This window comes from Mus musculus, chromosome 13 (assembly GCF_000001635.26).
Source record: "Mus musculus strain C57BL/6J chromosome 13, GRCm38.p6 C57BL/6J".
NCBI lineage: Eukaryota > Metazoa > Chordata > Mammalia > Rodentia > Muridae > Mus > Mus musculus.
In genome coordinates this window covers 117,602,110-117,614,924 of record NC_000079.6, presented here as the reverse complement: position 1 = coordinate 117,614,924, position 12,815 = coordinate 117,602,110, and the positions used below count along the sequence as shown (strand labels likewise).

General features: G+C 40.0%; 1 protein-coding gene across 1 annotated transcript in view; it reads right to left on the bottom strand.

Annotated features, from left to right (window-relative positions):
- The window catches only part of Hcn1 (hyperpolarization activated cyclic nucleotide gated potassium channel 1), a 378,709-nt gene extending 366,104 nt beyond the window's left edge, over nt 1-12,605 (bottom strand). Inside the window, exon 1 of the mRNA NM_010408.3 lies at nt 11,830-12,605. Coding sequence (NP_034538.2) covers nt 11,830-12,221 — 392 coding nt within the window. The 5' untranslated portion in view covers nt 12,222-12,605. The remainder of the gene's footprint in view (nt 1-11,829) is intronic.
- Between the last annotated feature and the right edge of the window lie 210 nt (nt 12,606-12,815).

The window sequence follows — 12,815 nt, the reverse complement described above, 5'->3', positions numbered from 1 at the left end:
ATGAACCTCTTAAAGCCATAGATGAAACATTGCAAGGATAGGTTCTTTCAAGGGCACAGGATTCTAAACCTTCAGCCTGACCCTGAACATATTCTATTAGTTTAGAAACCTAGCAGACACTATTATAAGAATGCTTAACCATTAAGGGGTAGTAAACAGTAAGTATAGACAATAGAATGTTGATACTATTTACGCTGGATTTGCAATCATAGCCACATCCAGTACATATGTCTACTACCTATTAGATACATATATACACACATAAACAGATTCCTACAGTGTTTATTAAAATTCATTTGCATGGTTTTACATGGTTACTCAACAGAATTAACCAAATAATTGTTCAGAACAAAGACTCTTAAAAATTAACTCTAATCCTATCAATGACATCTACTAAAAAACACACTTGTTGTGCATATATATTTACATATAAAATAACATAGCTTTCTGAAGCCCCTGCATATGTCTTTTCAATGAAGTATAGTTTGAAAAATAAAGCTCAAACATGCTTCAATGGTGATAAGTACATCTATTCTAGAAATGATAGCATGATGTAAGATGTTAAAGAGTATTTTCCCAAATTTGCAATATTTTTAAACTGCTTCCTTTGCTTTTAATAGAGGTTATCCTATAACCCTGGCTATCCTTGAACTCACTATGTAGCCAGTGCTGTCCCTGAGCTTCTAATTCTCTTAACTCCAGATCCAAGGTACAGGTGTGTCGTACCATAACCGTGCCACACTAATGCTTTTCTTATTCTTACAATGTGTTTCTAAACAGCCATTTTCCAGACCATTAACTTTGACAATAAAAACAAAATGATAGAATTTAGCAAGTTATGATTCATCATACTTGGCTCGTATGTAACATTTAATTGATCTGCAATAAGATCCCAAATGTTTCAATTATGCTATTTTTCTATGAAAATGAAGATTAACAGGAAGCAGCACATGGAACACGGTGCCACTAATTTTCTCTAAGATCTATTTCTAAATCTTTGCTACTGCATTTTTTTAATGTATGCTATACTGTTCTTTACAAATTGATAGATCTAGAAAACTGTGCAGGAAGAACATGGATTAGAAGTTTCTCAATACTAATTGTCTCATGAGACCTATTTCATGCAGCCCACAGAAAACATGCCATTGTACAGTAGGCAGTCCACTGCATGGGTGCCTGTGACAGGAAAATTAAGAAAGTGGCTTTGGAGCTGACAACAATTAGATGTTTCCTATTCCCATGTGATGTTGCTTAGGAAATTCTGCAGCTTGGTGCTGGAGAGAAGGCTCGGTCATTAAGAACACTGGATCTACTTCCACAGAAACCAGGTTCTATTCTCATCCCCCCATACGGAGACTCACGGCTGTCTCTTACTCCCATTAAAGCCCTCTTCAAGCACCTGTGGTCAACAGTAATGTGTGTGATGAATAGCACAAATGTACTTGCAGGAAAAACATCAACACACATAAAAAACAAATAAATTCTGAAGACATTCACAGAACGTCCTTAGGGAATAATTTTGCTTTCTAAGTTAACATGCTACAATTCTTTTTAATTTTACCTTTCTAATAAAAACTAAACTTGAGAGGTGTGGTGTTAAATGCCCAGCATAATCTTCCAGTCATAAATGTACACACATAAGCCATGTATAGTATACATATACATAGACAAAAATATATATATATCTTCTTCCAAACCCATAAAATCTGTGTGTTACACTTCTCATTTTGGAATCGAAGACACTGAAACTCTCAGCCGATAATAATTTAAACCCAAATAATTGCCTCAAAACATTAGTTACCCCCATAAGTATTTTTGAGTAAACCAGATTTAAAAGAGCCTCAAAACGTACAAGCTCTGCCCCATCTCTGCTGTTGTACATGCCTGCTTCCCAAATTAAACCACCCTGCTCCTTTTAACATTTAACTCATATTTCAAAGAGAAATCAATTTATTGACTCTAAACCATGTTTGCTTCCAATTATAGAAGTTGAAAATGTAGCTTCCTTTCAGCAAACCAACCCACATTTACCTTTCTACTGCCCTCTCAAATAACTGGCCCATAATTTTCAATTAAATTATGACAGGTATTACTGACTTGCTGAACAAGGCAAATTTGGATTTTTTTTCATGGCTTTACAGTTGTTAATCTCACCCTGGAAGGAATAAGGGTCCTGTGTAATAGCTCATATTTTATTACTTTACAGATATTTGTATAACTAGAGAACTCTTTATTTTTCACAATGTGTAGAATATCTATAATATCTTTTGAAATGCTGACTTCATGTTTCCATTCTCAGTTTCTCTCTGTTTTCCATCCTGGGTTAGTCTGACTGCCTTCTCTATGACTCAGGCATATTTCTGGTTCTTTCTTTCAAAGCTCCTCGTGAGGTCTCACATCAAAACTTGCAACTTGCATGTCTCCACAGTTTTTTGCCTAGCTCCTAGTTTTTCTGGAGCAAATTAACTAGCAACTTTGGAAGACAAACATGGTCTTGTGGATGATTTTGTTCTACAAATTCCAAGTTTCAGTGCACAGACTTTACTAACTTCATATTTCTATTCTGGAGTTACTTTGGGTACATTTTAATTTTAAGAGTTAATTCTACATTTTCAAATATTATTTTACATCGTCTACCTTGTTTTTCCTAGTTGCCTTAATTCTGGGAGCCTCTTAATAAATTCATTCTTTCAGTTATTTCTTTTAAGATGTGTTTTACGATAATTTACTGTGTGCGTGTTTTCCATGTATGGATGTATGTACACCACATGCAGGGCTGTTTCCTGTGCAGGCCAAAAGAAAGTTTTAGATCCCCAGGAAATAGAATCACAGATGGTTGTGAGTCATATGTGGATTCTGGGAACTAAACTCCCATCTTCTGCAAGAGCAGCCAGTGTTCCTAACTGCTGAGCCATTTCTCCTGTTCCCAAGAGCAATGCTTAATATTATAAAACAAAACAAAACAAAACAAAACAAAAAAACTACTATCATTACTGTATAGAAATAATAGCTATTTAGAAGACCTTGTGTGTTTGTAGTGTTGTCATTTTCCTTCCCGGCTTTCTCTTTCTGACCTTTGGATTTTATTTTTCTACTTGATTTAGTCATCATCTTTCATAGTTGAAACTAGAGTGAAAATTTTGGCAATGATTTTGCTCTTAACTATTAAACAATGTTCTGCTAAAAAACAAAACAAACAAACAAATAGCAAAAAATGATAGCCTCTATGTACACATGTGGGGCCAATAAACAAGATTCTGTCATGTCTCTAGATCCCTGCCTTGACTCCAAGCAAGCTACTCCTAGCATTGAGAGTTCTGCATTCAGTAAGGAAACTGTAATCTGTTTGCAGCCTGGCTTTCCCAGAACTACTGTAAACGGGTCCAAGTCTTTACCTCTTCTGAGATTCAGGGAATGAATAACTGTGAATGTGAAACACTGTCTTCATCTATTTCCCGGAATACTTCCAGACATCTTATTCTCCTGTTTCTCCATTCTACTGATCGACACTCACATTATCATATTATTTTGTAGCCATTTCAAGAAGGAGGAAGGATGAATGATGAGTTTCAATTAATCATGTTTCCCTGAAAGTTTAGGGAATTATTTATGCGGGCAGCTCGTTTCCTATTGGGTGAGGGTTGAAATGACAGAATTAAGATTCAAAAAGATCTGACTCCCCGGCCCAGTTCTCACTATCTATCTCTGTCATCATGTTCATGCCACTTCATCTTTCTACATTTTTATCTATTCTTTTTTACCCAGGGCAGCCAATGCAATGTTTTGGGCCTCAAGTTGTCAATAGCAGGGAGACACGATATCAGGTTCTATTGTGGAGGAACACAGAGGTTTTGATGCCCTTTTCTGAATTTGCTGACTCAAAAATTCATCATGCCTTGATACTTCAAAGATCTGACCCTTTGCTATTCGTCCAGTAAATTTATATTGAAAGCTATTATACAGACCAAGCAATTTTACCCTTAAGAGAAATGAAACTGTAACGCTTTGCAAAAAAACATGTAAATGCAAGTAGTACTTATATCAGTACTACTGAACATTACAAAACCCTTATTCTATCAACACATGGACAGATAAATTATAGGTACCACATCTATATGATCAATAGTACGCAGCCAAAAAAAAATATTAAAATTATGCATTGAAGGTGTTATGGTGAAACTTGAATAGCAACATGTTAAGTCAAAGAAGCCAGGAGAAAACCCACTAGATATTATGGGATCCAACTGATAAGACATTTCTAGGATAAGTTCGGCAAACCTTTCAACACAATTTAGATTGTTGATTGCTTATGGATTGGGGTGGGGTGAGAGAAGACAGAAACATGAGAGCTAATGAACATGAAGTTTCCTCTTAGGGTGATAAAATATCCTAAAAAGTAATTATATTGATGGGCACACAGCTATGATAATATAATGAAAATGTTTAATTTTATACTTGTAATTGGCAAAGGATATAGCATGTGTTACATCTCCAAACACTGTTAAAATGTCATCGAACACCATATAAAAGGAAAGAGTAGCCACTGTGTGCATTTTTCCAACACTAACTTATGGAGATTTTAGAGGCTATTTTCTTTTCTTTTTCTTTTATTGAAGGGAGGGAGGAAGGGAGGGAGGGAGGGAGAGAGAGAGAGAGAGAGAGAGAGAGAGAGAGAGAGAGAGAGAGAGAGAGAGAGAGAGAGAGAGAACATGAAGTTTGGTAGGTAGGGAGAGGAGAGGCTCTAAAAGGAGTCGGAGGGCAGAAAACAATATGATAAAATATACTATATGGAATTCTCAGAGAATAAAGTTTAAAGAAAAAAACATTAGAAATATAAAATAAGAGAATTAAAGCATTATTCAGTTTACAATTTAAGACAATTTCCATCTCTAGAAGATGGTAGGTCTGAGCAGTGATTTTTAGTTTCTGTTGTAAAATAGCCTGTCCATATTTTAACAGGAATGTCAGCTTCAGGGAGATTGTATTATTTTTATTGTTTTAAGCAGTGTCTTAACTGGTATCAGTATTAATTAATAGAAAAAAATATTGTAAAATGCCTATAACTAGTAACTCTTTTCTATGAACCTTGTGAAGAATATAATAAAATACAAAAACATGTTTGCTAAAGCGCTGGCTATAATTCCTAAATATTCTAGGCAAATCTGGAAGTCCAAAATGGACAAATAGTTGCTAACTTTGTGCGTGATTAGCTTTTTGGTTTTGCCTTTGTTTTTGCACTTACACAAGGCTTGAAAATGAAATAAGAGCTATGCATATAAGATTGCCAAGATGTAAGTTCAAAGCATAAACACTTAGCATAAAGGAGTGGACAATGATTAGGTTAAAAAGGATACTATGATAGTATTAACTAATAAACATGAAAGAGTCATGAAATTCATTTACCTCCAGCCAAAATCAGATTTTAAATATCAGAGAAATATTTAACTAAAAATCAAAGTCTATATTTATGTTTACAGGAACATAATTTCATACACACACACACACACACACACACACACACACACATATATATATATACACACACAGAGACAGGCAGGGGAGGTAAGAGACTGTAAAGATTTGCTCTATGGATTCTATGACTTTCACTTCTGGAAATCCAGCAGCCATTAAATTTCCCATATACATCTGGGCAGCACAAATTAGACTTGGGAGGACAAAGAGAGAAAGGAGGAAGAGCGGGGTGTCGGGAAGAATATATGTTGAGTGGGATATGGACGAGTTGGAGAAGGAAAATGGAGGGTGATTATGATTGTATTTCATTGTATGAGATTCTCAAATACAAAGAAAAATTATAATTTAAAATTAATTCCTATTAAAGAAAGATAGTTTTAGAAGAAAATCACTTAGACAATATGAATTTTTTTTTATTTCTAACATATGAAGATGTTACTTCAATACTAGTGCCCTGCCTTTTCTCCTAAGATATGGCACCAGCATAATTCACAGTCTGGCATGCATTTACAAAGAATAAGAGCAAAAAATTTGTCATTGGCCCTGAAAATATTCCATGTTCTTCGTGTATTCCTACTTCATGTACTTTCTATGCATTAATGCATATACTTAATGCTAATATTCTTTCAAATATTGGTTTATATTTGAAAGGATCCACACTAAGTCCAATATGTATTCCCAAATATAAGATTAATTATCTGAGAACATAGACAGTCTGGCCTGAATAGAAAAGTGATCACATGAAACTATACCAAGGACATTCTGTGGGTGTCATGCTCACGGTGGGAGATAGATTCATTGAGTGTACGTATGCTGAATTATAGATCCTACTTAAGCAGTGTCCCACTGGTGATGATACATTAGTTGGTGGTTTTTTATGTAGCAGATACAGCTGAATTTAGCACAGTTAACTGAACCCATATTGAATTAATAAACAATATGTCTTTGTAATATATGTAAACTTAGTTATTCAAATAAAATAAGTATGCAGGTAATAAATATGGTTGGTATAGAGTACATACCTGGTTCTTGATTTATAGAAAGTCCTCAAAAGCAGTCTTAAATTAAAACTTATTCAGGAAAAATGAAAAGTATAATATTTGACTAACTACAACTGAAATACTTATATCTCTAAAATATGTACTATATGCCATTTAATATCCAAACATTAACTAAAACTTTAAGTAATAAAATATTGTAAAGGTATACCTTAGTAAACTAATAGCTTAAGATCCCCTTTTAAATTTTCTTTTAAATTGGGCTTACCATTGTTATAATCATTATGGAAAACATAATTAAATTTGAAGATATAAAAATATTCACTTGCGGGGCAGTGGTTGCACATGCCTTTAATTCCAGCACTTGGGAGGCAGAGGCAGGTGGATTTCTGAGTTCAAGGCCAGCCTGGTCTACAAAGTGAGTTCCAGAACAGCCAGGGCTATACAGAGAAATCCTGTCTCAAAAAAACCAAAAAAAAATTTTTTTTCACTTAACATAGAAATAAATCTTTATGGTTTATTCTGACTCAGTTGATATGGGAAAATAAACATATTGCTAGAGAATGCAGAGTGCCTCCAGCTTAAAGTTATTGTTAGAATAAGCTAATTAGACCTTAAGCCCCAGAAGGTTGCATTATTTTCTTGTGAGGAGCACCTGGAAATAAATGGTCTCTTTCTGATGGACTGGAGCATGAGGTCTAAAGGCTCCCTTCTCTAATGAGAATGTCAGTGACCTCTAACATCAGAGGTCAACTTGTACCCAAGAAGTGCTGAGGTGGTGATATCTTCAGAAAGTGACTCTGTCTCAATTCCCCAGAATATTTGAGTAGTTAAAGCAGGGTAGACTTTGTACATGGTTTCTACACTGATAAGGAAAAGCAGAAGTCACAACACAACCCTTCCCACCCCACAACAAAGGGCACAATGTCAGCTGGCATCTCCATAGAACAGGGGCATTTTGTTTTAAAACACCCATTGTAGGAACACTAACCAACAAGGTAACTGCAGAATTATGAAATGGTGTTTTTTTTTTTATCAGGAAGATACAGTGAAGTTCAGTTAACTGGACACATAATGATATTAATAAATAATATGTCTTTGTAATATATGTAAATTTTGTTATTCAAATAACAAATAGGTAATAATTTTTTCCCAAGGTAAGTTGCTGTCACAGAGAAATCACTCATCTTGATAGAGGAAGCATAGTGGTAACTTGGCTAGCATATTCATGCCCCAGAGTTTGACCCTTAGCAATACATAAACACAGCACACACACACACACACACTCACACACACACACACACACACACACACACTCACACACACACACACACACACAGAGTCATACACATGAAGCATTCTCAGTATTCTTCCATCACACTTTAATATCATAACTGACAACTGGCAGTGAGATCTCATTTATCATGTAGTTATTGAAATGTATCAAAATTATCATTTAACTATTAAATGTATAATCACTACTGCTTATCTCAAAATATTCATACTTAACCTTGAAATTAAATGTGCACTGTTAGCACAAATTTCAAAAAGGCTGAATCCATGCCTTTATTGTAAAACTCCACACCTGTGTGAACTCTTTTATTAAGATATCTGCAACAAAGTGGAGAGTAATTGAGGGAGACATCCTACATCCAGGCTGCCATACACATATCTGCACATGCGTACACACACACACACACGAGAGAGAGAGAGAGAGAGAGAGAGAGAGAGAGAGAGAGAGAGAGAGAGAGAGGGAGGGAGGGAGGGAGGGAGGGAGGAGAGAGGAGAGGAGAGGAGAGGAGAGGAGAGGAGAGGAGAGGAGAGGAGAGGAGAGGAGAGGAGAGGAGAGGAGAGGAGAGGAGAGAGAATGAGAGAGACAGACAGACAGGCAAACAGGCAGACAGACAGAGACAGAAAGACAGAGAGAAGAGAAGCAAGAGGGACACATAACCCCACTCAAAAGAAAGTTAAAAATTGAAAATAAAGTACCTTCCAATATTTTCCCTAGTCTTGATAATTAAATATCACAGGAAAAAATATATTTTCTAGCTTCTTCCCCATGATTTCTTACAACGTTAATAACATTGGGCTCTTCTTTGCTCCCTGAAGACTCCTACCATCATCCTTTTCTGAGAAGGAAGGGAAACACAGAGCCTCTGCCCTAGTTACACTCAAAGTGGGAGACTCCAACCTGCCAGACACAAAAGTAGCACACTCGGACTGTGGTGGGTAAACGAGGCACTAGCTAGTCGTCAGAAAGTGTCGTCAGGAACACAGCCCTTGCCCTCGCCCTAGCCCAGTGTTCCTTAACCTTCTTAACACTGCAACCCTTTGATACAGCTCTTCATGTTGTAGTGACCCCCAGCCGTAAGATTATTTTCATCGCCACTTCCAAACTTAATTATGCTACTGTTATGAATCTTAACGAAAATACTTTTGGAGGCTGAGGATTGCTGATGGGCATCACTACCCACAAGTTGAGAACCACTGCCTTAAAAGGCTGGGAGAAAGGCTTAGAAAGTCATCTTGAAATGGGCACCAGAATATTAGGCACAATGTCAAAAACCATGGTATTTCCTGGAGAAAGGTAAAGTCATGCTATACTCAGCTTCATGAGAGTGAACAACAAACAGAATAAACACTCCTGGCCTCACAGATACTTATGAAAGTAACAAGCAAAGAATCCACTTTGCTCAACCCTCCAGAGCCAAAACCTTTTCATGGAAATGTATTCTCTTACATGATCCCTTCTCTGTTGGTCATTTAATGAACCTAAGCCTGATGTTCTAGTAATTTCAGCAGAACATTTCCCTTAGAGTATCTTCCTCCGGAAAGGGCTGTGATGAGCAGATCAAAAAAGGTCGCTTGAGCATTGCTTGCAGGTTTGTGAAGAAAAAAAAAAAGTTGCTGGAGTTTTGCCAGGTTTCAGTTGTGGTTTTAACAACTACATTATCTTGGCATGTCATAGGTTTTAGAAGTGCTTCCAAGTGGGTACTGTGAGTATAGAAAAAAAATGCTAATTAAACAATGTCTTCTGAACCCAAATAGGTACAGTAGGTACAGGGTGGCCATAATCTCCTTAGGAAACACATACGTACAGAAATTCTAAGTTTCAACTTTTCCAGATATATTCTATCTTAAATTTTAAGTAATAATGGCTATTTAGTTTATTGCTTCCTTTTTCCAGTTATGCAAGGGAAATCAAGTCCCCCAAATCATGCTGGGGCTTGTCTGTATATAAGCTCACTTCTTAGTCATCGGCCCTCCCTGTAAAGTGCAGGATGAGACTGAATCATCGTTTTCATTTCCCACCTATGAGCAAGATTTGCTATGTCTCTCTAGGTCTTGGGGAAATATGTAGGCTCCCTCAGTTTCACTGATCCACAGATTGGGCATACAATTCTAGATCATGAAAAGTCTCTATATATGTTAGAAAAAAACAAATGAGGAAGGTTTAATCATCTGCAACATACCACTATTTTGAAAAGCTTCATCGTTTTTCCAGGATGAACATATAAAAGTATCATTTGGAATCATTTAGTTACAGATGATACCAAGTTAAAAAAAAAAAAGTTTAAGCACCTTTGTGAACATTATCACTGAATGTCATAGTTTTAATGTCATTCTAGTTTTTTGTTATTAAGATTGTCGACTATTTTTTGAAATTGTCTTTTTTTAAAAATATATAAAGTATAATTTACATTACATTTCCATGCAGGAATCAAAAAAGAGATGATATTCAAACTCTATTCCGATTCCCACTTTTGAAATTCTATAGCATGTAACAACCCTAATTTGCCGTAGACAGAGCAAGATCATCTATGAGTTTGCTTCCACGAGTATCTTCTTCACGGAGGAAACACGTTGTATTACTTGGGAAGCTGTTTTAGCCTGAACATTCTTTCAATCAGACTCAGTTGCAGACAATAAATGGTATTAGCTAGTGTAAGTACTTCAGTAAGGTTTTCCTATGTGTTTTTCCAAATAAGCATTTTTAAATTAAATCTTTCCTAAAATCTATCCACTCTGTGACAAGGAATAGAGACTGCTGATTTTTGAGACGATAAATACCTCAGGGAAGATGGACAGTCTTCTACTCAAGCTTTGTTGGGCTATATTCCACAGTTAGGTTGATTCAGAACTGTGGACAGCTCCCTCCCTTGCATGCTGGTAAGGGCAATTTCGGTTAGTTTCTAAACGCTACTGGAAGTAATGTTGTTTTTTATTATTGCTATGTTTGCTGGCAGTTTACCGGAAGCCTATGCATCCACTCAGTGTGCACATAGACCCCTTTCGTTGTTGTTGTTTATTTTATTGTTGTTGCTGCTGCTGCTGTCGCTTTCCCTAGTTGGAACGAATGAAATAAACAAGTGAATATCACCTCTAGTTACTAGTTTGGGATTTTTAGAAGGAAGCTCTGCCTGTGTTCAGGAGCGTGTCGCAGTAATAAGAGGATCTGCTTCACGACCTTCATTTGTCAGTCTCTAAACATGCTTATTAACCAAATGAATACTCGAGCCACAAATAAGATCAGGAAACTCATATTAATTTTCTCCTGCTGACAGCTCTGCTGCCCTTCTTCCCAGGCTGGGAAACTGGAAAGACATTTCTGAAATGGATTTGTAGTCAAGGTCAAGAGCGGGTGTCGCTCTATTTCAGGAAGGGGACTTTGAAAACGACCCCCCTGCCTCTGTTTCGGGAACTCAAGGCTTCCAGTCAAGTTCTTGCCCAGTGGGGCAGCGCCCGCTCCGCTAAAATCTCAAGTCAGAGACTGACTACCCAAGCGCAAGTGCCCTTCCTGTGCCTGCCAGCCACTGATCTGGAGAAATTCAGTGGTGACAGGGGTGCCTATAAGCATAAGAACAACAGATTAACACTCCCAGGGGCGAGAGTGGCAGGAACAGCTAGGACCTGTGAGTCACTGTCTCCAGTTTCCTCATCTCCGGGATCCCAGAAGCATCTTTTTTCATTTCTTTGGGGAACTGCTCTTAGCAAGGATACCTGTCTCGTCCTAACATTACCAAACTAAAAGTTTCCCTAGTGCAACTTAACAACCTCCCGTCCACGGGTCACGGTGGCCTTCTTCCCTCCTCTGCTGTCCCCAAAGTTCACCAGGCAAAGGAGAAGAGCCTCCCTGGCGCTCCGGGGAGAAGAAACTCCCTACCCTAAACCTGTCGTCGGTGGAAACTAGTTGGAAGAGTGGAGTATGGCCAGTCTAAGTAGAAGCCTCCAGCATCGCCGCCCCGCCTGCCCCGCACCCCCACTGTGAATCCCCGGGGCGCACCTTCCCAGAGGCAGGATAGGATGCTGGAAGGCGCGTCAGGGGGAGCAGGGTGGGGCGGCTCCAGGGAGTCCTCACCTGAAGTCACTGTACGGATGGATAATCCAGAAGCCTGCAGTTTTAACCCTTTCCTGCTCCTTCTCCACCGCCTTCTGGCTCCCAAACATGCGGAGGGAGAATTTGTTGACCCCAGGCTGCAGCATGGAGGTGAACTGCCTCTGCATGAAACCATACTGCCGCCGGGGCCCCTCGGCATCCTCGAAGCTGCCCGCCGGCTCCTCTCCTCCGCCGCCGTCCACCTTGAAGCACACGGAGTTGCCATGTTCCTTCCCGGCCGCGCCGCCCCCCGGCGGGGTCCCCAGGCGCTTGTCGGCCGCCACCGGCCCCGTCGCGGGCGCCTTGGAGGGGAAGACGCTGTTGCCATCGTCGCGGCTGTTGGACGCGGAGTTGGGTTTGCCGCCGCCTTCCATGCCCGGAGGACGCGACCGGCGACGGCGCGGGCTCCAGACTCGCCGGGGGCTCGAAGCCAAGGAGCAGGGGCCGGAGCCGGCTGCCCGTCGCGGCGGCAGCGGCGGCGGCGGCTACTGCTTCCCGCCCGCCCGCTGCTCCGCTGCGCGCCTGGCTCCCGCCGCCGCCGCTGCCCTCAGTGGCTGCGCTGCCGGCTCTGCCGCGCTCCGGGCTCCGCCGCGCCTGGTACTGAGGCTGAGGCTGAGGCTGCGGGCGCGGGGCGAGGCTCCTCCGCTCGGCACCCGCGCGCCAGCGCCGCCCCTCGGCTGCCCCCTGCTGGCCGCAGACCGCCTCTACCCGCGCGCGCCCCGCCGCTCGCCTGTGCCACTTCTGCCCAGCGTGACATTGAACTCCTGAGCCCGCCCCGGACGCGTATTTGTACGTTTGGAGGGAGGCTCTCTGGATGTGGGTTTGCAAAAGTGGGAGGGCAGAAAAGGGAAGGAGGGGGAGGAAAAGGGGAGGAGGGAAACGACAGAGGGAAGGAGAGATGGAAGGAGGGAGGCAGGGGGGGAGAAGGGAAAGACAGACAGACAGACAGACAGACAGACAGAGACTGA